Genomic DNA, 25,998 nt, shown 5'->3' with positions numbered 1-25,998 from the left:
GATAAACAGATAACTTTCTCGACATTTCGACTTTTTTTCTTGACATTTCGACTTTTTTTTCTCAACATTTTGACTTTTTTCTCAAAATTTCGACTTTTTTCTCGAAATTTCGACTTTTTTCACAAAATTTCGACTTTTTTCTCAAATTTTTGACTTTTTTAAACATTTTTTATTCTGTGGAATTTTCTTCCACTGCTCGGGGCGCTCTAACCGGAATTAGAATCAAAACTAAGACAAAATAAATGCAAAGAAGAATACGCTACTTCTTCTTTAGCAGATAGAAGTAGGTAGAATCAGATTTCAAACAGATAAATAGATCATTTTCTCGACATTTCCACTTTTTTTCTTGACATTTCGACTTCTTTTTCTCAACATTTTGACTTTTTTCTCAAAATTTCGACTTTTTTCTCGACATTTCGACTTTTTTCTCAAAATTTCGACTTTTTTCTCGAAATTTCGACTTTTTTCACAAAATTTCGACTTTTTTCTCAAATTTTTGACTTTTTTGATTTTTTTATTCTGTGGATTTTTCTTCCACCGCTCGGGGCGCTCTAACCGGAATTAGAATCAAAAATAAGACAAAATAAATGCAAAGAAGAATACGCTACTTCTTCTTTAGCAGATAGAAGTAGGTAGAATCAGATTTCAAACAGATAAATAGATCATTTTCTCGACATTTCGACTTTTTTTCTTGACATTTCGACTTCTTTTTCTCAACATTTTGACTTTTTTCTCAAAATTTCGACTTTTTTCTCGAAATTTCGACTTTTTTCACTAAATTTCGACTTTTTTCTCAAATTTTTGACTTTTTTAAACATTTTTTATTCTGTGGATTTTTCTTCCACCGCTCTGGGGCGCTCTAACCGGAATTAGAATCAAAACTAAGACAAAATAAATGAAAAAAAGAACACGCTACTTCTTTAGCAGATAGAAGTAGGTAGAAGCAGATTTCAAACAGATAAATAGATAAATAAATACCGGTTATTTTCTCTTGGTTCTGTCCCGTTTTAATCAGCAAAGTTGCTGCCGTGTTAAAAGACACTGTTAGGAAAGGATCTATTTAGGTACAAACATGTACATCATTTACAGTTCAAAATCCTTCTGTACATGTAGTAATATCTAATCTAACAACATAAATATCTACGGCTTGCATATCTTTTTTTTTAAATAGAGTGGATGCGGCTTGTATGCAGGTGAGGCTTGTATATCTTTTTTTAATTATTTTTTTAACAATAGAGCGGATGCGGCTTATATGCAGGTGCGGCTTATAGTCCAGAAAATACGGTATGTCTAATTATCTACACAAGGACATCAAATCCCTAGAATGCTAACTTGGTGCTAACTTGGTGTTTCGTACCACAGGGTATGATCTTATCAATGAATCCTGGACGCTGCGTGTTGATTCTGGCGTAGAGGTCTAAACGGGACACGGCCTCGTCGATCTGCGCCGGGGTGTAGATTCCCCGGTTCTCCAGGTGGTGTTTGTACGTCTCCACCCGGGTGGGGAGGAGCAGGATGTACTGAGGCTCAAAGTACGTCTTCTTCAGACTCAACACGCCCTGGAAGGATAAGCAAACGGTGAACATTTTGAGAGAAAATCAGCTGCAACATAGACCTAATAAATATTTTTATCAACTCATATAAATCCAAGTCCATCAGAAAAATGATTGCTAGACTATATGCATGTTTACAGTCTCAAAATGGGAACTCCATACTTTATATTAAACATAAATGGGAGAAGGAAGCCAACATAAAAATATCAGACAAGGATTGGTCAAACATTTGTAAAACCCAATTGAGCACTTCAAGTTCAGGTCTATGGAGGGAATTTACGTGGAAAAATATGATAAGATTTTTCATCACTCCGAAAATGAAACATCCACAGAAAGATCAGCCAGGAAGTGGAAAATGCTGGAGGGAATGTGGAAACTGCCCAAAGATCCAGCCCTACTGGGGGGATATAACAAATATAATCAACTCAATAATGGCTTTAGAGATCACACAAGATTTCAGTATAATATATCTTGGGAATATCCCTTCCACACTTGACTCAAGTGACAAATACCTGATTAAAATAAAGTTAGCAGCCAGTAAAAAAGCTCCAACAAGGAGGTGGCTGACTAAAGAGCCCCCGACTAAAGAGGAATGGACAGGAATTATGAATGAAATATATATTATGGAAAAAATAACCTCCTTGAACCTCAATATGGGTAAATGTAATACTTACTGGTGGAAGTGGTCGTCTTATTCTGATGGGTGAGGAAGAGGGTGTGGAGGTGTGTGTACATCTTTGTGAGAATGTGGAGGTAGATATTTATGAAGATAAACAGTTGAACAGGTTCTTCACATCCCTCTGTGTCGGTATATATGAATGTGTAATTGATGGCCTAGGACAGGGATCAGCAACCCGCGGCTCTAGAGCCGCATGCTTTTTCAAAAATGTTTGACCTTTTTTTCTTCTTTTTTTTCCCTTTTTTCTCTTTTTTTCTTCCTTTCCTTTTTAATCTTGACATTTCAACTTTTTTTTGACATTTCGACTTTTTTTTAGACATTTCGACTTTTTCCTCGAAATTTTGACTTTTTTCTCAACATTTCGACTTTTTTCTCAACATTTCGACTTTTTCCTCAACATTTCGTCTTTTTTCTCAAAATTTAGACTTTTTTCTCAAAATCTCGACTTTTTTCTCAACATTTCGACTTTTTCCTCGACATTTCGACTTTTTCCTCAACATTTTGACTTTTTTCTCGACATTTCGACTTTTTTCTCGACATTTCGACTTTTTTCTCAACATTTCGACTTTTTTCTCGACATTTCGACTTTCGCCATTTGCCTTCATTCTAAGGCTGATACAAGACTTTTCATTTTTTGCGGCTCCAGACATATTAGTTTTTTGTGTTTTGGTACCAATATGGCTCTTTCAACATTTTCAGTTGCCGACCCCTGGCCTAACCCTAACCCTAACCCTAGGATTTTTGTTTGGGATTTTTGATGGAGGAACTTCCAATGCTGCCATGTTGATATCAGATTGGCTCAGTGACCCAACCTGTTTTTCCTATCTGTGCACTTTTGTTATTTTTCTTCCTTTTATTTTGCTTTGCTTTTGATTTTATGACACTGTTACATTTTTGTTGTAATCTCCACAATGTAAAAATCTTTAAAAAATAAAGTTTAAAACAAAAAACAACCCTTTTTTCCACCCACATACCTCTAGCTCCATGTGCGTGCAGCAGGCCAGTCCGTCTCTCGCCAAACCCTCGACTGAATCTCTGCTGAGGCCGAACTGATGACCCTCGTACTGCATGGTCTGGATAAACTTACCCTTACAGGAGATTGAAATAACAACACACAGCTTATTACCATACTATCTTGTTGTAGCTTGTTTGTGTTACTCTTGATAGCTGACACACATGAACACGTAACTCCAGCGTTCTTTCAGGATCAACAACCCCAGGGCCTTTTCCCACCTGGGACCTGAACTTTTGACCTGATAGTCGGGGTAAAAATCTCTTTGTTACTCCTCACACACGACCCCCCCGACCTTTTGGATGCCTTTTTGAAGCCGTCTGATTTAAATGGTAGAATTTACCAGTATCGAGATGCTTACGGCTGAAAGTAAAACATTTCACAACATTAAATAGCAGCAAAAATCTCGGTCTCCATTCATGTTTTCAAAAGTTTCAGCATAAAAATAAGAATTGACGTAATTGCTTTGGGTCTCATATGAATCCCATGGATATGATCATTTTTTCCTGGAAGGTAATCGTACACTGGAAAAACTCAATCTTACCAGGAATATTTGTCTTATTTCTAGTTAAAATGTCTCATTTTTAGTCAAAACACTTAAAACAAGAGTCATTACCAGAAAAATAACTTGTTATTTGACAATTTTCACCTGTTTCAAGTAAATGTTGCACTTGAAAAATCTGCCAGTGGGACAAGATGTTTTTTCCTGTGATGAGTCTTGTTTTAAGTGTCATGAGATTTCTTTTGACTAAAAATGAGACACTTTAACTAGAAATAAGTATAAGTATTCAATAAAAAATCTCATCTCACTCATTACACTTAAAAAAAGACTCATCACTGGATAAAACAACAATCTTCACCTGTTTCAAGTAGATTTTCTCTTAAAATAAGTAGAAAAAATCTGCCAGTGGAACAAGATTTTTTTGCTTGTAATGAGAAGATAAATCTTGTCCCACTGGCAGATTTTTCTACTTATTTCAAGCGAAAATTTACTTGAAACAGGTGCAAATTGTCAAATAACAAGTTATTTTTCTGGTAATGACTCTTGTTTTAAGTGTAATGAGATTTTTTGACTAAAAATTAGACATTTTAACTAGAAATTAAAGCTGCAAGCAGCGATGAACGGGCCCTCGCACTCACGGCCACCGCCCCCATAAGCATATCAGAAATGACACCACCCACGACTTCCTATGTCAAACCATTCAAAAGATATAGCAGAAAAAAGGGACAGCCAATCAGAAGAAGGAGCGGGGCTAATTCAGGCCAATGAAGGTCAAGGACTCCATACAGAATCTGATGACTCCACCCAGGACTCTCTATGTCAAACCATTCAAAAGTTATAGCAGAAAATCGGGACAACCAATCCGAAGAAGGGGCGGGGCTAATTTTCACCAATTATGGTCAAGGACTCAATACCGAGTCCCATGACACCACCCACGACTCTTTATGTCAAACCTTTCAAAAGTTATGGCAGAGAAAAGTATTCTAGGGGGCGCTGTTGAGCCGTTAGGCCACGCCCATTAATGCAAACCATGAAATATCAAATTTATCGCCAGGCCTGGCTTGCATGCAAAATTTGGTGACTTTTGGAGAACTATCAAATATGGACCAATCAGATGAAGGGGGGGCACGCTTTTTGGCGTCTAGCGTCGCCACGGTAACACTTTTGAAAGAGAAAAGTAATGCGCGTAGTCGCAAGATGAAGACGCACATTTGGATGTATAACACACCTGGTTGCACGTTACGGTTCGGGCCGTATTAATTGCCGAAAGAATGGCATAAATTGCACCAAAATTACACAATTAATTCAAAATGGCCGACTTCCTGTTCGGTTTTGGCCATGGCGCCAAGAGACTTTTCTTTAAGTTGCGACATGATGCAGGTGTGTACCGATTTTCGTGCATGTACGTCAAACCGTATTGTGGGGCTTGAGGCACAAAGTTTTCCGGGGGGCGCTGTTGAGCCATTTTTCCCCGCCCATTAATACAAACCATGAAATATCAAATTTATCGCCAGGCCGGCCTTGCATGCAAAATATGGTGACTTTTGGGGAACTATCAAATATGGACCAATCAGATGAAGGGGGGCGCGCTTTTTGGCATCTAGTGTCGCCACGGTAACACTTTTGAAAGAGAAAAGTAATGCGCGTAGTCGCAGGATGGAGACGCACATTTTGATGTATAACACACCTGGGGGCATGTTACGGTTCGGGCCGTATTAATTCTTGAAGGAATGGCTCATATTGCTCCAAAATTACGCGATTAATTCAGAATGTTCAAAATGGCCGACTTCCTGTTCGGTTTCGGCCATGGCGCCAAGAGACTTTTCTTTTAGTTGCGACATGATACAGGTGTGTACCGATTTTCGTTCATGTACGTCAAACCGTATTATGGGGCTTGAGGCACAAAGTTTTTTCTGTCTGAACCAACCAGATGAAGGGTGGGCGCGCTTTTTGGCGTCTAGCGTCGCCACGGTAACGCTTTTGAAAGAGAAAAGTAATGCGTGTTGTCGCAGGATGGAGACGCACGTTTTGATGTATAACACACTTGGGGGCACGTTACGGTTCGGGCCGTATTAACTGCCGAAGGAATGGCATAAATTGCGCCAAAGTGACACGATTAATTCAAAATGGCTGACTTCCTGTTCGGTTTCGGCCATGTCGCCAAGAGACTTTTCTTTAAGTTGTGTACTGATACAGGTGTGTAGCGATTTTCGTGCATGTACGTCAAACCGTATTGTGGGGCTTGAGGCGCAAAGTTTTCTAGGGGGCGCTGTTGAGCCATTAGGCCACGCCCATTAATGCAAACGTTAAATATCACATTTTTCGCCAGGCCTGGCTTGCGTGCAAAATTTGGTGACTTATGGGGCACGTTTAGGGGGGCAAAAAGGCCATCCTTTTGTCAGAAGAAAAAAGAAAAAAGAAAGAAAAATTCCTACAGATACAATAGGGCCTTCGCACTGAAGGTGCTCGGGCCCTAATAAGACAAATATTCTTTTTTTTGTGTTTTTGCAGTGCAAAAAAGACAAACTCAGACTCACTATATTGTAAATTAAGGATAAGATATATAGTCTGCCAGATACAAGAGCTGCTTTCAAGAGATTATGAGTGCATACAGAGGACTGACGGCAGCAGCCGACATGTAAAAGGTGAGAGAATGAACAGTAAAAAAACCGAGGCTGGTTCCACAAAGAAGCATCTCACAACACGAGAAGTGAGAGACTAAACGAACGCATGAATAAAACAGGAGGAAGAGCTGATCGTAAAGTAAAACTCTGCCAGGAAAGACAAAAGGCATCAATCCCAACATAAAAGTCCTTCCTGTGTAAATCACCATGAGAGCCAGGTCTCTATAAATAATCCTCTGACATCCTTACATAACCGCCACCTTGACACGGACACAAGATGGAGCGCCAAACGGCCCACGGTCCAATGACACATTGTTTTTTTTTACAAAGCAAAGTTTAGGCTGATGATTTAATGGCTGCGCCGCCTTAAAAGCATTCGCACTGACAGTTTTAGGGATGGGAGGGAGACGGATGCGTGACCCCGTTTTCGTTTTAACACTTGTTAGTCGTCTCAGACATAGTTGGAGGACACGGCTCAGTAACTCATCCTGAAATTAAATTCAATGAATACCTTTCATTTTTAAATACAAAACAACAAAAGACGAGGAAAAAAAATTAAAAAATTAGCCAATTAAAGTCAAAATCAATTCACCCAAGGAAATCTAATAATCTAAACTCATTAAAGCCAGCGGGTGAAGTCGGTGTGTGAATTTACTGCAGCTTTCAAATACACGGCACCCGTTAAGTTGAGTTGTGGGTCAGTATTTCCTTTTATATGAAGGATTTATGTCTCCAAGAGCAATAATTGTGCTTTGAGTTTAAACCCTCCCAAAATTCAGAGGGTGTTATTATGGGCATGCCAAGTAGTGGCATGACCATATTGCAATCGTCCAGAATGGCCCAAAGGGTAATGTTGCTAGCATTTTGCTAACAAGCTAAAGTCGCAAAAGTCCCACTGCGCACCAGCGGGTGTACAGCATGACCCCGCTCTGATGTGGGAAAAAAAAATCCCCCAAAAATAAAACACGGCCGGAAAAACTTGTAAAATGAAGGCGATATATTAGTATACAGAAAAGGTTTCCCTTTTCTTCCTTATTATTATTATTCCGCACTCTTTTTTCGTCCGTTAATACGGCCCGAACCGCAACGTGCACCCATGCATGCCATACATCGTTGGATGCGTCTCCATCGTGCCTCGATGGGCATTACTTTTCTCAGTCAAAAGTGTTACCGTGGCAACGCTAGATGCTAAAAAAGCAAAAAAAAAGGCAAAAATTCGAATGCTTATTGCTCGGCCGAACTTTATCGTAGAGACATCGTTCAAACTTTCAAACACTCGGCCCGATTGGCACTAACGGACCGTACAACCTCATTATGCCAATTATTACAGTTTTTGCGATATTTACCTTTCTTTTTTTTTTTTATTTCCATTTTGCTTTGGACGCTTGTTGCTAGGCAACAGGTTATCGTAGGGACATGATTAAAATGTTTCAAAACTCAACTCGCTGTGGACTACAACATATTCAAATTTCATGAAGCTGTGATTTAAGGACATTTTACATCAAAATCCATGCTAAATGGCCCCATTCATTCGGATGGGGTTTTTTACCATGGTGGAAAAAAAACCTATCCGTTAACGTAGCCCGAACTGGAACGTGCACCCATGCATGGCATACATCGTTAGATGCGTCTCCATCGTGCCTCGATGGGCATTACTTTTCTCAGTCAAAAGCGTTACTGTGGGGGCGCTAGACGCCAAAAAGTGCGCCCCATTAATAACTATTGGGAGCACAGGAATGAATGAAATGCAACCATAAACATCTCAAACTGACATAAAACCAACCTAAACACAACCACTACAGCCCCAAACCAAAGCAGCAAGAGGGGACGAATGGACAGTAGGGCATGCCCATATCAAAATTTCAAGAAATTTTCTAGTTAATTCTCTTCTCGGGTCATGTGATCTTAAAAAGTTAAATTTCCAGCCAACTCACCATGTGAATCATATGCTGAAAGTCGTCCTCACTCACAAAGCGGTAATCTATCCCGTCCTCCTCTCCGCGGTACGGCCCCCGCGTGGTATGACAGATGCTGTGAACACACGCACACATGTGTAGAGCAGAGGGACTCACAGCCTGCTCGCATTATATCCCACCTTTTGATTTACTAAGTGTGAGGATGTAATAATCTTAAATCTGCAGCCTTGAAAGAAGGCCGGCGGGCGGGCGGGGGGTTAAGAGCCAGAAACAAAGCTCTGGAGACGGTTCCAGACGGTCAAACCAACGACCAGGTGAAAGTCAGATCTCTTGCATGTGTGTGTTGTTTTTTTGTGCTACTGCATGCCAGATATTATAGGATATTATATATATAATATATATTATAGCTGCAGCCGTAACATTGAGTGGGTGTTTGAGTGTCTTTAATAGGAAATTCCCGACAATGTTCCAGAGGAGGATTATGTTTAAGATATTAATACGTTCTTTCCAACTAGGTGAATAACTGGACTGAAACTGAGTGTCTAAGTTAGTAAGAATTAGACTTGAGAGAAATGATCCAGATCAGGTCAAAACATACATGAGGCGTCTCAATGCAGAATGACAATGAAACAAATGAAGTATAATGATTTTAAGGCATAAATGATGATTTATTCTTATGATTTGAGTAGATAAAAACATCTTTAAGGTCAGTGTTAATCTTTTTTTCAGCTTACAGTAGTTGGGCCAAGGCTATATTTCACTGCTCTCTGCAGTTTTGGTTTAATCAAGTGACCAAGGCTAAATTTTCCATCACAGATATAACAAATGTGTATAAAAGTAGCTGTTTTAGTATCCTGATAACTGTGCAACGTTATATTAATTGATAAAGAACTTGTGTTGTGATAACAGAGCAGTTACTGGTTACCCAAAATGTTGAAAGAGCCATATTGGACTAAAAACACAAAAACAAATATGTCTGGAGCCGCAAAAAATGAAAAGTCTTGTATAAGCCTTAGAATGAAGACAAATGGCAAAATGTCGAAAAAAAAGTTGAAATGTAAAGAAAAAAGTTTAAATTTCGAGAAAAAAGTGGAAATGTTGAGAAAAAAGTCGAAATATCGAGGAAATAGTCAAAATGTCGAGAAAAAAGTTGAAATGTCGAGAAAAAAGTCGAAATGTCGAAATGAATGTTGAAGTACAATCTCGAGAAAAAAGTGGAAATGTTGAGAAAAAAGTTGAAATGTCGAGAAAAAAGTCGAAATGTCGAGATTAATGTTGAAGTACAATCTCGAGAAAAAAGTCGAAATGTTGAAAAAAAAGTCAAAATGTCGAGAAAAAAGTAAAAATTCTGAGAAAAAAGTTGAAATTTCGAGATTAATGTTGAAGTACAATTTCGAGAAAAAATTCGAAATGTTGAGAAAAAATTTGAAATGTTGAGAAAAAATTTGAAATGTCGAGATTAAAATGGAAAATGAAGAAGGAAGAAAAAAAGGAAAAAATAAAAAAAGAAGAAAAAAAATTAAAAAAGGAAAAAAATAAAAATAAAGAGAAAATAAAGAGAAAAAAAAGAAGAAAAAAAGGAAAAACATTTTTGAAAAAGCTCCATGGAGCCACTAGGGCGGCGCTAAAGAGCCGCAGGTTGCCGACCCCTGCTATAGCACATATGTAGAAATGTTAGGGTTAGAAAATTTCACATATGTAGAAATGTTGGGACTGACCCGTAACCGAAGAGTTTGCTGAACTCTTGGCAGAGTCTGTGAACCAGCTCTCTCTTCCCGCAGCCCCGCGGGCCCGTCAGCACCAGCATGGGGTAGGGCGTCTCTACGCTCGGGGGCGTACTTCACCCAGAAACACACACCCAGAAACACACACACACACACAAACCAGGCTTTAATTAACCTTCAATTTAGATGAACAGTCTCCGAGTCACAACAGGTCATCTCGTCCTCCAAGAAATGAAGAAATGAGACACCACGATGCCAGAGTAAAAACCTTTCTGTTCTTAAAAGCCACTCCTACGGTCAATAAAAGCAGAGCCTTGTGGGTAATATGGATGCATTTCTTCTCATGAAAGAGGAAAAGAATTGGAAATTGACTGAGGCTGCAGTTTTTATTAGCTGATGATAGACGTTTTCTGAAAGAGAAGTGCTGATACATGAACTAATTGACTTATTTCAGAAGGTAAATAAAACAATAGCTCTGTGGCTGAATGACTCAAGGTTGCAAACATCTTTCCAGGTATTATAATATAAAAACCTGATTATGGAAAAGTTTTGAAACCTTCATCCAAGATGATTCTGAAGGAAATGAAAAGCAGCCTTAAATGTGCACTTTTGAAATACGTCAGCCAGCAGCCTATTTAGATGTGTTTTAGCTTCTCAGGATACAAACATAACAGAACCAGCTGGATGTAAAATACATATTTATCTTCACCTGCTACCTCTATTTACAACTTCAACTAATGCTGAGCCTCAGGTGACACTTTCAAGTGCTGTTGTGTAAGATATCGTGTCAGTTAGTGGTAGAATATAAACTACATCTACTTTAAGACTATTCCTGTACAACACTTTCCATCATTATTATCTAAAATATAGCATTAAGGCCAGTACTCTAGTTGTAAAAAAAAATCAGGGGGGATGGTGGATTTTATCATATGGGGACAGATAATTTGTGCTGATTATAAATAATATAATATATTACAAATAATAGCACTGACCAAAACACCTGCAGAAATACTGCAGGAATGACATAGCAGCAGTTAAATGCAGCCTTCTGTAAGCTTTAAATATCCACTGGGCTTACATCTAATACATCAAAACACAACAATAAAAAACACTTTTCTGAACTTATCAATATGACTCTGTCCTTCACAGGATAAGTAAAATGGATCACTGCAAAAACTCACAATCTTAACAAGAATATTTGTCTTATTTCTAGTTAAAATGTCTAATTTTAGTAAAAAAAATCTCATTATACTTAAAACAAGACTTGTCACTGGAAAAAACAACAATTTTCACCTGTTTCAAGTAGATTTTCACTTGAAATAAGTAGAAAAATCTGCCAGTGGAACAAGATTTTTTTGCTTGTAATGAGAAGATAAATCTTGTTCCACTGGCAGATTTTTCTACTTATTTCAAGTGAAAATCTACTTGAAACAGGTGAAAATTGTCAAATAAGTTATTTTTCTGGTGTTATATTTCTGGTGATGACTCTAAATGTTGAAATAGCAGTAAAACCACATTCATTGATGAAATGACATAAGGGATGGAAAGGGGGGATGGAAGTTTTACAGGGGGGATGATTTGGACCGTTTTTATTTCAGGGGGGATGCCATCCCCCCTCATCCCCCCTCAACTCCAGTACTGATTAAGGCTGAAGTTAAATAACCAGAAGTAGAAGAATCTGACTCCAGACCTGTCATAAATGACCTGTGGCTGCAACATCTGATACACTAACTGGGTCATGTGATCCCCGGCCGCCACCACTTCCATCGGAGGGTCAAACTTGTTCACCGATGACACCTGGGATTAGAGATAAGTAATCAAACGTCACATAAGGCTTCAACATATACATAATATCAAACTAGTAATCATCTTTTGTGTCTATTGATACCTTTTCCTCTGCAGTGACTATTTCTTGGTCCAGTACGGCCACATGTTGCAGGAGGAAGATGACCGCCAGTCTGTAATCAAGCTGCTCCTGTTAAAATAAATAAAGTTTTTGGAAAAAGCATACAAAAAATCAATGTAGCTGCTCTTTACATGAAGCGTACTTTTCCCCCCAGTTTTTTCAGTCTAAATGAAAAAACTCCAGCTCACTTTAAGCCTCATACAGTAGAAGTCATCATGAAAGCTTAAATCCAGACGAATAAGGAGAAGCAGCAACTTAAATAAACTCACAAATAAAGCATTGTCAAGGTTAAAGGCTCTTATTTACCTGTACGGGGTTTCCCGTGAGACTGAGGTCTTTCACCAGAGATAGATGATGAATATGTTTACATTCTTGAATTTCATGAATCTGAAACAAAAATACAAGTCATTGCTTTTTTTTACGTGTACTTTCCGTCATTAATGAAAATAGAACCTGTTAAAGTTTACCTTTACTAATATGAGATCTGATCAGAGGTGGTAGAGGAGCCAAAAATTGTACTCAAGTAAAAGTACTGTTACTTCAGAATAATATGACTCAAGTAGAAGTAAAAAGTAGTCATCCAAATAATTACTTGAGTAAAAGTAAAAAAGTACTGAAGTACTGAGTAACTGTTGAGTAACGTCTGATTTATTTTTTTCATCTTCAGGCAAATTAAATCAATAAAATAATAAAATTAATTAAAATTAATAAAAAATAAAAAATAGCTTAAATTAAAATAATTTTAAAGTAAATTCAAGTACTTTAATAAATAATAAAATAAATAAAATAATAAAATAATAAAAAAATAAATAAAGCACAAGTAGCACAAATTTTCAAGCCTTTGTACTTTTCTTTTTTAACCAGGCAGAACTAGAACAAACATGAACTCATAGAAACTCTGTGTGTGTTTGAGTCTGTGTAAATGTGACAAAACATGCAAAAACAAACATTTTTCCCAAAGAATCACCCAGTGATGTCATGAGATTGACGCGTACGCGGATAAAAGGGATAAAAGAAAAGTAACAGCTCAACGTAGCCTAATGTAGCGGAGTAAGAGGAACAGTTTCTTCTTCACAAATCTACTCAAGTAAAAGTAAAAAGTATAGTGATTCAAAACTACTCCTAAAAGTACAACATTTCCCAAAACTTACTCAAGTAAATGTAACTCGTTACTACCACCTCTGGATCTGATTTCTTTTTAAACTGTTTAGACCTGTTTCAGAGGGTCTAAATGGGTTTCCTGATATTTCATAATAGGCTTAAGCTCTATTTCCTCTTACATCGTTGTCCAATATTAAAGTATGTTGCGTAGAAATATCCGGTACAGATGCTTAAACACTTTCTTTGGCCAAAATCACTCCCTTCTCACGATTTAATGCACTACGTTGCTTGTGTTGGATAAATTGCATCAAGATGAGATGAGCTGTTTTGGATTCTGTCTCTGTTTGTAGTCGACGTGTAATTCAACCGCTCAAAGACAGAAGTCATCAACAGGATCTGCAACAGCAGGGGGCGTTAACTCTTGTTTTAACTGACTGATGTTTCCTCTCCTCGCTGTGCAGTTCAATTCTGGGACACTGTCTGTTTGAACTCTTCGTGCAAGTAAAACTTTTACACCCAACTTGCAGCGAGTCTGTAATTTCCTCTTTTTTAAGACTTTACAGGGAGGACATTTCTGTAAGAGTTTGCAGAACATTTATTTCACAACTTTGAGAGTTGTTAACAGAATATTTCTTTAAACTTATTAGCAGAAACTTCTCCAACAGCTTGGCATTTTGTGACTCTGTCTGAATATGTGCTGATAAGTAGTAGTAGTACTAGTTTATTTTGTTTTGGTCATTTACATTAAAGATATTTGCATATACACACTGTATATGTATACACACAGGTATATATATATATATATATATATATATATATATATATATATATATATATATATATATATATATATATATATATATATATAAGTAATAAAATGAAAGAAAAAGGGGGCTGAAGCCTCATGGCTTATTTTGCCTAACCTTTTCAACAAAAGGCAGACTACAGAAAAGAAAAAAAAAAAAAGAAAAAGATACTAATAAGAAGAAAACGAACGAACAAAACAAAGAAAATGAACAAAGAAGAGAAGAAAATAAATGTGGTCACTCACGATTGAGGACAGCATAATTTAGGCAGTTGGATATTTAAGCAATAGCTTGTCATAATAAATATATAGTTGGTAATAATTAAGGTATAGTTTCTGTTAGCGTTTCAAGATAATTTACATTAGTGTTCTATATTTATCTATTATTTTAGATGTATAATTTTTTTTTAATTTGTAAATTTATCCTCATAGAGGCGGTTCCACAGTTTGGATGAGGAACTAAAAAAAAAGTAGCTCAATTTACAAATGTAAAACTTATATTTAATATATATATATATATATATATATATATATATATATATATATATATATATATATATATATATATATATATATATTATAACTTATATTTCCTGCAGAAGTGGACAAATGTGTCCTTGAAATTAAGTAAAGAAAAAGCAACAATGGTCACTAAAATAACTTGAAACTGATGAAAGTAAGAATAGATAATAATTTACTGAAAACTGACTTGTGGAAATCAGACGCTGCCTCTGAATTATGGTTCAATAGAATCATAAGAAGAAAAAAAACAAATGACGAAAGTAATTTGATCCTGGTGACTGACACACTTGAGTGTGTACTTTAATTAAAAGTGTCTTCAATTGTCTTCAATTTCCCGTCAGTCTGACTACTGAAAGGCTGAGAAGTCAGTGTGCCGTTTGGTATTGCCGTGTCCATCACACTGAACATGGACCGGAGAAAGTGAAGGAGAGTTGTTTGACGTCTCCCAGCAGCTGTCCTGCATGTTTTAGATGCTTCTCTGCTTCCTGATTCAAATGAATGGATCAGCAGCAGCTCTGCATCGATCTCTGCACCCGTCTGTTAATGACACATCCATTTGAAGCAGGAAACGAGGTTCAGACTGAGCTTAAAGATGAATTACCATACTGCATACACAGCATGTGATACAAAATCAAGACTTTTGTTCTTATTACAAAACATTTAAGGCAAAAGATTGGGAAAAACCCTGTATATTCTACATGTGCTTTGTTTCTTGGCCTATTTCTGCAGTTATTTTTTAATTCTGATCTAATAAATTTCAATTAATTTAGTAGCATTGAAGAAAGCTTACATAGTAGCTCCATGAAGCTTTTTAAAAAAATGTTTGACCTTTTTTTCCCTTTTTTTCTTCTTTTTTTCTCTTTATTTTCTCTTTTTTTCCTCTTTTTTTTCTTCTTTTTTTCCTTTTTTTCTACCTTTTTCATTTTCCTTTTTAATCTCGACATTTTGACTTTTTTCTCAACATTTCCACTTTTTTCTCTAAATTGTACTTTAACATTAATCTCGACATTTCACTTTTTTCTCGAAATTTTGACTTTTTTCTCAACATTTCCACTTTTTCCTCAACATTTCCACTTTTTTCTCGAAATTGTACTTCAACATTAATCTCGACATTTCACTTTTTTCTCGAAATTTTGACTTTTTTCTCAACATTTCCACTTTTTCCTCAACATTTCACCTTTTTTCTCGAAATTTTGACTTTTTTCTCGACATTTGCACTTTTTTCTCAACATTTCCACTTTTTCCTCAACATTTCACCTTTTTTCTCGAAATTTTGACTTTTTTCTCGACATTTGCACTTTTTTCTCAACATTTCCACTTTTTTCTCGACATTTCGACTATTTCCTAAACATTTCCACATAAAAAGTGCACGTCTGCGTATTTGTCTATGATCTATATACCTATATGTGTCTTTATCTTCTATCTGTACCTGGTTGTTCTCCAGGTTGACGGAGACCAGTCGGTCTAGATTCTGGAGGCCAGACAGACTTGTGATGCGATTCAGAGACAAATCCAGAACTTGCAGGCTCTTCACGTTCTCCAAGCCTTCAATCCTTCTCAGTTGGTTCCCTCGCTGGACAGAGATGAGATAATATCCCGGTAACCAGACAGGTCTGGGTTATACACCTTAAATTATTCTCACTGATAAATATTAAGGACGTGTCACGGCTGTTCTTTGCGGGGCTGCCTGAACTTTTTCTCGCCCCTGGAATGGCAGGTTCTTCCTTCACTCCCAACTCCCACCAGGGCCGGGATTGACAGCTAAACAGCTGGCGAGGTGCGAGAACAGCACGCTGAATAACTAAAGAACAAGACCTGGGCACTCGTCTCTTGTCAACCCTGTTCTCACTCCACTCCGCAGACACAGAAAGTTGTTATCTAGCTGTTTGGCTGCAGCTCGCGCTCGTCTTGCCAAGCGTTGCTGGCTGGCGGAGCGCTGGCTGTCAGAGGGGATGGGTGACCGTTCTGGTCCCGGGAAGCCCCGGGTCAGCGCTGTGATGGGCCGCAAAACAGGCCGGCTGACAGTAGCATGCTGTTAGGGGAGGAAGAGGGGTCGGGGACGGGTTCAGACGGATGCCGGGGGGATACGGGGAGGGATACAGGATGTGCTGAACTCGTTCCAGGGCCCCGTCAAACAGCAGCAGTTGGTATCCGAGCTGCAGACGGGGGCAGCTGCATCCAGACCGATGGCTGCTGACAACCAGGAAACACTGATAAAGGACCAGAACATGCATGTGAGCAACACGGGGCGCACACGTGTAGACGGGGAGCGAGAGAAAAAGGCCCTGCTGTTGGGCCATATGGTAGATTTCAAACGGAAAGCCAAGGTTTTACTGAAAGGTAAAATGTGGCCAAAACAGCGACATAAAGAGAACAGAAGGGGCAGGAAATGAAACAGGTAAAACTGAGGACATGAAAAAAAACACACATTTAAACAGAAAGACCTGCAAAGACGGATGCATAACAGTTTTTATCTCTACTTATGAAACTCCAGCTGTTTTAGCAGATATGTCCTTGTAGCACCCTATAATGTAATAATTTCCTGAAAATGTAATGACGCCTAAAAATGTAATAAAATTTGCACTTAACTCAATCGAAAATGTAATAAAATCCAATAATGTAATAACTTCACCAATAATGTAATAAAATATCCTGACTGATGTTGTAATAACATTTTTACCGAAAATGTAATACCTTATTACGTTATTGGGAATTTATTACATTTTCAGGTGGGTCTTTTTTTTTTTTTTTTCCCCAAAAACTGATAATGTCAGATATTACAGATAATGTAATATATATGTTCATTTTCAGTCCAAAGTTCTACATTTTGTGTTTTAAGTATCTAAGAATGTTATACACACTGGATTTGAAACACCAGAAGGACTATTGGGTTAAATTGCAGACTTTGAGTACAATGTAATAAGGTATTACATTATTGGTAAAAATGTTATTATAATATCCGTCAGGATATTTTATTACATTATTGGTGAAGTTATTACATTATAGGGTTTTATTACATTTTCAATTGAGTAAAGTGCAAATTTTATTACATTTTCAGGCGTTATTACATTTTCAGGAAATTATTACATAATAGGGTGCTACAGTCCTTCTAACAATGACTGCGTTTACATGCAGTCAATAATCCTTTTAAAACCCAAATATTGGCAATAATCCGAATTTGCACGGCCATGTAAACACCAATAACGATGATGATTTCTTTATATCAAATTAATGAGTGGTGATGCTTGCTATGTTGAGTTGGGTATTTATTTAATTAGTGATTTGATTTGATTTTTTAAGGATGAAGTAGACTGCACCTTTATTTTAAATTTTTTTTATTTCTTGAGGAATTTTTGTTATCCCCATGGAGGCAATTTGTTTTACTGTCAGTCTTTTCTCTTACTTCTTGCTTTCATTTTATTACTTTAATTAATCTTTTTGAGGGTAGGCAAATAATACGCTTTGCTTCAGCCTACACCTTTTTCGGTCTAGATGGTATTTGTATATTGGGAAAAAAAATAAAAAATTGTAATGTTTTCTTTGAACAGTGTATTCGTTTTCTTGTTGTCATTTTTATTCTTTTTTTTGTGATGTCATGACCGAAATAAACTAAACTAAACTAAACTAATAACCCCTTTGAATAACCCGAATTTGCTCATATTCCGGTTTTTAAAAACCCGAATATGACCCCTGGGTTACTCTTTTTAAAATCCGAATATTGGGTCATGTAAACGCCAAACAGAATATCCCCATCAAACGGAACATGAGTTTGTTTTCTGAGCATGTTCTGTTCACAAGGAATCCTGGTCTTAAACGCAAGACCACGCCACACTTTTGGAGTGAGGAGGAGACTAATCACTTCATAAATGTAATGAAGGATATGAACATTTTGGCATTGGATTTACAAGAAGGTGAGCGAAAAGTTGAAAATATCTTCTTCTTCTTAAGACTTTTTTTTTTAAAAGGTAAAAAAATCCAAGTTTTTTTTTTTTTTTAATGATGTGGGAGTGATGTTTGGGTCACAGTTTGTTGCACTTTATTTATACATTGTTTGTATTGCTTTTATGTTTTTATACTGTGCTTTTTATACTTATTTATTCCTCTTATTTTGATTGCTTCCTTTGCACTTTGGTGGGAACATCCCAACCAATCTCATTGTAACCTGAGCACAATGACAATAAAGTCTATTCTATTCTATTCTATGTTGTGCGAAGCAGCATTAGTTTTGAATTTGGATACAGGAAGAAGAAGCGGAAATTACGTCATGACGTTCTCCGTGCGTCGCTGGTTTGATCCAGATATCCTGAATGATTAATTACCATGTAAACGGAATATTCCGAATGTTTCAGTAACCGGAATATTAGCAATAACCCGAATTTTGACTGCATGTAAACGTAGTCAATAAGCAATAAGACGATGGGACCTACAAGGCAGAGGTGTGTGAGAGGAAGTCCGTCCAGGCCGCTGATCCTCCACAGATTGTTGTTTGCCACGCTGAGATGTCTGAGTCTGCGACATCGCTCAAGACCTGCAATCTCACTGAAACTGTTACCTGAGCGGGAACTCTTGAGAGGAAAAGGCACCGCACTGCACGACAAGATGAACTTGCAAGCAAATTATTGTACAGTAGATGTCATACATGCTGTAAGTTTCACGCAAATATATATGATTGCATAAGAGAATAAGGGCAAGTTTGTGTTTGCATTAGTAAGTTAAAGGATACAGTCCAAATCCAGTTTACAAAGGTAAGTACAGGCTGCCAAATCCTTCATTTCTGACATAAGGTTGTAGGATAAATTGACTTCCTATAGAGGAAAAAATAAAGCACACACTGTTAACAAAGGCCAAGAAAACCACCTGACTGCTTTCTTTTCTTCTTCTTTATTCTCGCAACAATATTACTTTATTCTTGTAAATTTACGACTTTATTCTTGTAATTTTACGACTTTATTCTTGTAAATTTACGACTTTATTCTTGTAATTTTACGACTTTATTCTCGTAATTTAACGACTTTATTCTCGTATTATTACGACTTTATTCTCGTAATTTTACCACTTTATTCTCATAATATTACCACTTTATTCCCATTATTTTACGACTTTATTCTCGTAATATTACGACTTTATTCTCGTAATATTATGACTTTATTCTCGTAATATTACGACTTTATTCTCGTAATATTACGACTTTATTCTCGTGATATTACAAATTTATTCTCATATTATTACGACTTTATTCTCGCAACATTTGGCTATGACTTTATTCTCGTAATATTACAACTTTATTCTCGTAATATTACGACTTTATTCTCGTAATTTTACAATTTTATTCTCGTAATTTCCTATTTTTTTTGTCTTAGTTTGGCCCTAATACTCCGTCATAATATACTGTTTATATTTTGTAATTATATACTCTTTTTACTTTTTTTTTTTACCCTTTCCCTGCATGTGTGTGTTAAGTGTACTGCTGCTGCACAAAGTGAATTTCCCCATTGAGGGAGAAATAAAGGATAATGTTATCTTATCTTAAAGCTAAATAAACACAGTAGTGTAAAGATTTTGCTAAACTTCACTGTCATTCAAGGGCAGTAAGTGCCGTGTAAGCGTTTTCAAAGCGACTACAGATGGGCTATAGTAAGCCAGGCTTATCTGGAGGGAATAGTGTTGAGAGAAAGTCCCAAACCACCAATCAAATATCGTCTTATCCTGTCAGCTCAAGGTCTTGTGTTACCTGTAGTTTCCTGGGTGGCTGGAATTCAAAACAGTGGGAGATTTCATTATGAGAAGCGTCCAGGATGACGAGGTTCAGCATGTGGCTTATGCAGGACAAATCTGGTCGTAGGAGTAGGTGGACAGATTGAAAAAAATAAATATTAAGGAAAGCAAAACTAACAAACATCCAAATTAACAATTTCTCAATCACATGTTTCTGTCACTCAATACACGGAGATGCAACATGAAATAAATGTCATTTCTCCTTTGATGCACAGGGTAGAAGAAAGTCACCTCTGATTTTTTTGTGTGGAAGCTCCAGCTTTTGAAGATGTACAGGTGCATAACTGCACAACGCAGATACGTCCCTCAGGTTTGGGCTCTTGAGGAGAATACAGATATGGTTAAAGTTTGTTATACAGACATTAAACATGCCTGCAAGATACTCCCTCTGACTGTACACTGTCTCCGTGGCCACAATATCGCTTAATGTTGTTTGGATTAATACTGCTTGTCGTCATTTTATGCTCTATGTCAGGGGTCGGCAACCCAAAATGTTGAAAAAACACAAAAAACAAATATGTCTGGAACTGCAAAACATGAAAAGTCTTGTATAAGCCTTAGAATGAAGGCAACACATACTGCATGTTTCTATATTAGTTATAACTGAGGGATTTTTTTTTTCATTATGAACTTCGAGAAAAAAGTCGAAATGTCGAGAAAAAAGTCAAAATTAAGAGAAAAAAGTCGAAATGTCGAGAAAAAAGTCGAAATGTTGAGATTAAAAAGGAAAGGAAAAAGGAAAAAAAGAAGACAAAAAGAGAAAAAAAGGAAAAAAGAAGAAAAAAAAGGGAAAAAAAAGAAGACAAAAAGGAAAAAAAGGTCAAACATTTTTGAAAAAGCTCCAGGAGCCACTAGGGCGGCGCTAAAGAGCCGCATCCGGCTCTGGAGCCGCGGGTTGCCGACCCCTGATCTATGTTTTGCTGATGCTTATACGTTATGTTATGCTTTTATTCTTGTACAGTGACCTTGGGTGACTTGAAAGGCGCCATCAAATAAAATGTATTATTATTATTATTATTATTATTAAGATACATAATAAAATGTCTGTGACTATCCGTGTGTAGGCGGGGAAACTTCTCACAGGCAGAGAAAGGCTCTGATACACAGGTGGAGACCATCTCCTTTCTTTTTTTTTGTCTGCATATAGGTCAATGATATGACGCCTATATTTTCTGAAAAACAGACTTTTTTTCAATTCAAAAAAGGTTTAAATGGATAAAAAAAATACCATAACTATGGACTCACTTGAATTTTACAAAAAATACTAGTTATTTGGGATTTTGTTGTTGTTTTAAGCGTCAAAATGTCATGTGGTGCGACCGTCCGACCATGACTCTTGTTGTGAAAACATTTTTTGAAATCACTCTAAATGTTTTTAAATCAATCTTCTGCTCTATCTGGCATGATTTCTGAAGTGTCTTGTAGTGTGTAAGATTTATACACATTTATTTTTATATTTCCATCATAATATATAAACAAAGTTTGACTGATGACGTCCATTTTATGAAATATCATGTGGCGCGACCATTAAAAAAAACAACAATTTTTGTATAATACTGAAAACTTGTAAAAAAAAAAAGATGTCAGGATGTTAAGGAAATTAATTTATTTTAATATGAATCATGGTTGCACCACATGACCTTTTTTAAGGCTAGTGCCAATTCATCTTGACAAAAAACTCTGAAATCACTTAATTTAAAATTTTAATATGAATTTATGTGTACACAACATTCTTAATGTTTGAACTACTGCAATAGATATTCTTTTTTTTATTATTTTAAAATTGACCTGTTGAAAATCATTTTTCGTCATTGACCCATGTATATTAATGGTTAATACCATGTTGGTAAGAACCTAATGCATATATATATATATATATATATATATATATATATATATGCATTTAGTATAAAATATACATATCTCCGCAGTTAAAACGTCATCCTTCTGCAACATAAATGAACAAAATATCGAGAATATTTCATTAGTGTATTGAAATTAGTTGCTACAAGATAATAACCTGAAAAAATTGATAAAAACTAATTTGTTTAGTGGCATAATTACAGCCATCTCATTCTGAAAGCCACTAAGAGCCCAGATCTATAGGAGCTCCACTTGCGTTGCCTTGTGGTCACGTACGACACACATATTGATCAGGTGTGCACATGCAAGTACCATGAGGTGCACTTAGGACAAGACCGGAGCATCCTCGTCTTAAACTAAACCCATTATCCTCCGCCCAGAGTATGAACATTTACCCAGCGGGAGACGTTAGGAAGTCCATTACTACAAATCAAATCATTTTAAATATTAATTTAGTCCCATTTCTATCAAACTTTTAAACCCTGCACGAGACCGAAGGAATTGGTCATGGCTTAATGGCGTCTCTAGGGGAGTGTGTGCAATATTCTGTAGTGTGCATCGTCTTACTGTTGTTTCTGTCGGGTATGCACTATACTTTTAGTGGCTTTTCAATGGTTGCCTTTGTGGGACATGTACTAGGGATGGGCGGTATGGACTAAAAAAATGATCACGATCATTTCTGGCATTTATCCCGATAACGATAAAAATGACGATAAAAAAAATACCAATTCAACTCCACCTTTTTAATTATAAATCTATCTCCACATTCAGTCTTTGGAGCCAAATCACTGCTCTAAAAGATACTAAATACTACTAAACTACACCAATTAAGTTGAATTAATAAAAACCAATTAAATTAGTTACACCTGTACTGGAATGACTCAGATCCGCCATGTTTGTTACACAAACACGTATCAACGGGATTCTTTCTTTCTTTCTTTCTTTCTTTCAGGCTCATTTCTTTCTTTCTTTCTTTCTTTCTTTCTTTCTTTCTTTCTTTCTTTCTTTCTTTCTTTCTTTCTTTCTTTCTTTCTTTCTTTCTTTCTTTCTTTCTTTCTTTCTTTCCTTCCTTCCTTCCTTCCTTCCTTCCTTCTTTCAGGCTCATTTCTTTCTTTCTTTCCTTCCTTCTTTCAGGCTCATTTCTTTCTTTCTTTCCTTCCTTCTTTCAGGCTCATTTCTTTCTTTCTTTCCTTCCTTCTTTCAGGCTCATTTCTTTCTTTCTTTCCTTCCTTCTTTCAGGCTCATTTCTTTCTTTCTTTCCTTCCTTCTTTCAGGCTCATTTCTTTCTTTCTTTCCTTCCTTCTTTCAGGCTCATTTCTTTCTTTCTTTCCTTCCTTCTTTCAGGCTCATTTCTTTCTTTCTTTCCTTCCTTCTTTCAGGCTCATTTCTTTCCTTCTTTCTTTCAGGCTCATTTCTTTCTTTCTTTCTTTCTTTCTTTCTTTCTTTCCTTCTTTCTTTCCTTCTTTCTTTCCTTCTTTCTTTCCTTCTTTCTTTCCTTCTTTCTTTCCTTCTTTCTTTCCTTCTTTCTTTCCTTCTTTCTTTCAGGCTCATTTCCTTCTTTCTTTCAGGCTCATTTCCTTCTTTCTTTCAGGCTCATTTCCTTCTTTCTTTCAGGCTCATTTCCTTCTTTCTTTCAGGCTCATTTCCTTCTTTCTTTCAGGCTCATTTCCTTCTTTCTTTCAGGCTCATTTCCTTCTTTCTTTCAGGCTCATTTCCTTCTTTCAGGCTCATTTCCTTCTTTCAGGCTCATTTCCTTCTTTCAGGCTCATTTCCTTCTTTCAGGCTCATTTCCTTCTTTCAGGCTCATTTCCTTCTTTCAGGCTCATTTCCTTCTTTCAGGCTCATTTCCTTCTTTCAGGCTCATTTCCTTCTTTCAGGCTCATTTCCTTCTTTCAGGCTCATTTCCTTCTTTCAGGCTCATTTCCTTCTTTCAGGCTCATTTCCTTCTTTCAGGCTCATTTCCTTCTTTCAGGCTCATTTCCTTCTTTCAGGCTCATTTCCTTCTTTCAGGCTCATTTCCTTCTTTCAGGCTCATTTCCTTCTTTCAGGCTCATTTCCTTCTTTCAGGCTCATTTCCTTCTTTCAGGCTCATTTCCTTCTTTCAGGCTCATTTCCTTCTTTCAGGCTCATTTCCTTCTTTCAGGCTCATTTCCTTCTTTCAGGCTCATTTCCTTCTTTCAGGCTCATTTCCTTCTTTCAGGCTCATTTCCTTCTTTCAGGCTCATTTCCTTCTTTCAGGCTCATTTCCTTCTTTCAGGCTCATTTCCTTCTTTCAGGCTCATTTCCTTCTTTCAGGCTCATTTCCTTCTTTCAGGCTCATTTCCTTCTTTCAGGCTCATTTCCTTCCTTCCTTCCTTCCTTCCTTCCTTCCTTCCTTCCTTCCTTCCTTCCTTCCTTCCTTCCTTCCTTCCTTCCTTCCTTCCTTCCTTCCTTCCTTCCTTCCTTCCTTCCTTCCTTCCTTCCTTCCTTCCTTCCTTCCTTCCTTCCTTCCTTCCTTCCTTCCTTCCTTCCTTCCTTCCTTCCTTCCTTCCTTCCTTCCTTCCTTCCTTCCTTCCTTCCTTCCTTCCTTCCTTCCTTCCTTCCTTCCTTCCTTCCTTCCTTCCTTCCTTCCTTCCTTCCTTCCTTCCTTCCTTCCTTCCTTCCTTCCTTCCTTCCTTCCTTCCTTCCTTCCTTCCTTCCTTCCTTCCTTCCTTCCTTCCTTCCTTCCTTCCTTCCTTCCTTCCTTCCTTCCTTCCTTCCTTCCTTCCTTCCTTCCTTCCTTCCTTCCTTCCTTCCTTCCTTCCTTCCTTCCTTCCTTCCTTCCTTCCTTCCTTCCTTCCTTCCTTCCTTCCTTCCTTCCTTCCTTCCTTCCTTCCTTCCTTCCTTCCTTCCTTCCTTCCTTCCTTCCTTCCTTCCTTCCTTCCTTCCTTCCTTCCTTCCTTCCTTCCTTCCTTCCTTCCTTCCTTCCTTCCTTCCTTCCTTCCTTCCTTCCTTCCTTCCTTCGTGTTGTGCGTGGATTTAACGCAGAACCATAAATCAGTTTTACACAAAAACGTCATCAACGTGAATTTATCATTTTTACCGCGAGATGACAAATTCTTACCGTGGGGAATTTTGTTGTTTGTTGTTTTGTCGTGAACGGTAAGATATCACCCAATCCTAACATGTACTATATTTTTTTAAGTACTGTTTATAGTTGATATTTTTGCTGGGTGTGTGCAACATGCATACTGAATTTGAAGCATGCAATGTGTATTTTTTTTCTTCTCTTTTTAGGTGCTGTAACTTTTGTATGCTCAGCATGAGTACAAGACAGATTTCCCTAAGGGGACAATGAAGTGATTATACTGTATTGTACTGTATATATGGCATAGCTCCACTTTAAGCATCGCCAAACGCTCTCAGCTTCCTGAACCTGGGAGCAAATATGCACATATTCATGCTCTGCACGCACATTGGGATTCTGTCTCAGCAAGATGCTGCACAGTTAATGCTGCCCTCATAAATTGCAAATAATCAAACCCCCAACCTTGCGGTTTAACGTCACGTTTCCTGACCCCTTGCACAAGCTTCACCTGCTCAGTGACAAGATGAATATGGATGAAATACAAATTAATAATGAATGTCAACATCTTCCATTAACACAATGTAGCTCTGGCCTTTCAGATTCCACATTAATGCGACTTTCTATTTGTCAGGAAAAACTGTTGGAAATAAACTAAGATTTCATTTGATTTTGTACATGTAAAAAACAAAAATTCAAAAGAAGATAAGAAAACAAAACGAATTTCGTACTTTAAAACTTGATATCTTAATAATTTACATGTGCAAAAAGGAGTAGGAATAAGTGTAAACGTATTTAATCTTACCCCCATTCACTAATCATTTAACCCGTATTTATAAATACTCACACACTTACCTATACATACATACACATAGTTGAGTATTTCTATATGTCAGTGATTCTTGAGAAATCGCCTAAAACAGGGTTTTTTTTTTTTTAAAACAAAGTTTTGATTACAAACTCATATCATTAT

The 25,998-nt window shown here is 37.0% G+C and overlaps 1 protein-coding gene across 1 annotated transcript in view; it reads right to left on the bottom strand.

The window, feature by feature from the left end:
- LOC133424559 (leucine-rich repeat and guanylate kinase domain-containing protein-like) overlaps nucleotides 1-22,403 on the bottom strand; it is a 32,235-nt gene extending 9,832 nt beyond the window's left edge. Inside the window, exons 1-15 of the mRNA XM_061715232.1 lie at nucleotides 22,378-22,403; nucleotides 21,201-21,291; nucleotides 20,351-20,438; nucleotides 20,076-20,176; nucleotides 19,068-19,149; nucleotides 18,772-18,896; nucleotides 15,774-15,917; nucleotides 12,223-12,303; nucleotides 11,899-11,985; nucleotides 11,701-11,807; nucleotides 10,720-10,722; nucleotides 10,005-10,124; nucleotides 8,305-8,401; nucleotides 3,207-3,320; nucleotides 1,358-1,559 (exon numbers count right to left, since the gene is read on the bottom strand). Of these exons, the coding sequence (XP_061571216.1) occupies nucleotides 1,358-1,559; nucleotides 3,207-3,320; nucleotides 8,305-8,401; nucleotides 10,005-10,124; nucleotides 10,720-10,722; nucleotides 11,701-11,807; nucleotides 11,899-11,985; nucleotides 12,223-12,303; nucleotides 15,774-15,917; nucleotides 18,772-18,896; nucleotides 19,068-19,149; nucleotides 20,076-20,176; nucleotides 20,351-20,438; nucleotides 21,201-21,291; nucleotides 22,378-22,403 (1,468 nt within the window). The remainder of the gene's footprint in view (nucleotides 1-1,357; nucleotides 1,560-3,206; nucleotides 3,321-8,304; nucleotides 8,402-10,004; nucleotides 10,125-10,719; nucleotides 10,723-11,700; nucleotides 11,808-11,898; nucleotides 11,986-12,222; nucleotides 12,304-15,773; nucleotides 15,918-18,771; nucleotides 18,897-19,067; nucleotides 19,150-20,075; nucleotides 20,177-20,350; nucleotides 20,439-21,200; nucleotides 21,292-22,377) is intronic.
- Nucleotides 22,404-25,998: the final 3,595 nt, after the last annotated feature.

This window comes from Cololabis saira, chromosome 23, assembly GCF_033807715.1.
Source record: "Cololabis saira isolate AMF1-May2022 chromosome 23, fColSai1.1, whole genome shotgun sequence".
In the NCBI taxonomy this organism is placed as follows: Eukaryota; Metazoa; Chordata; class Actinopteri; order Beloniformes; family Belonidae; genus Cololabis; species Cololabis saira.
This window is presented reverse-complemented; position numbering and strand designations above follow the sequence as displayed.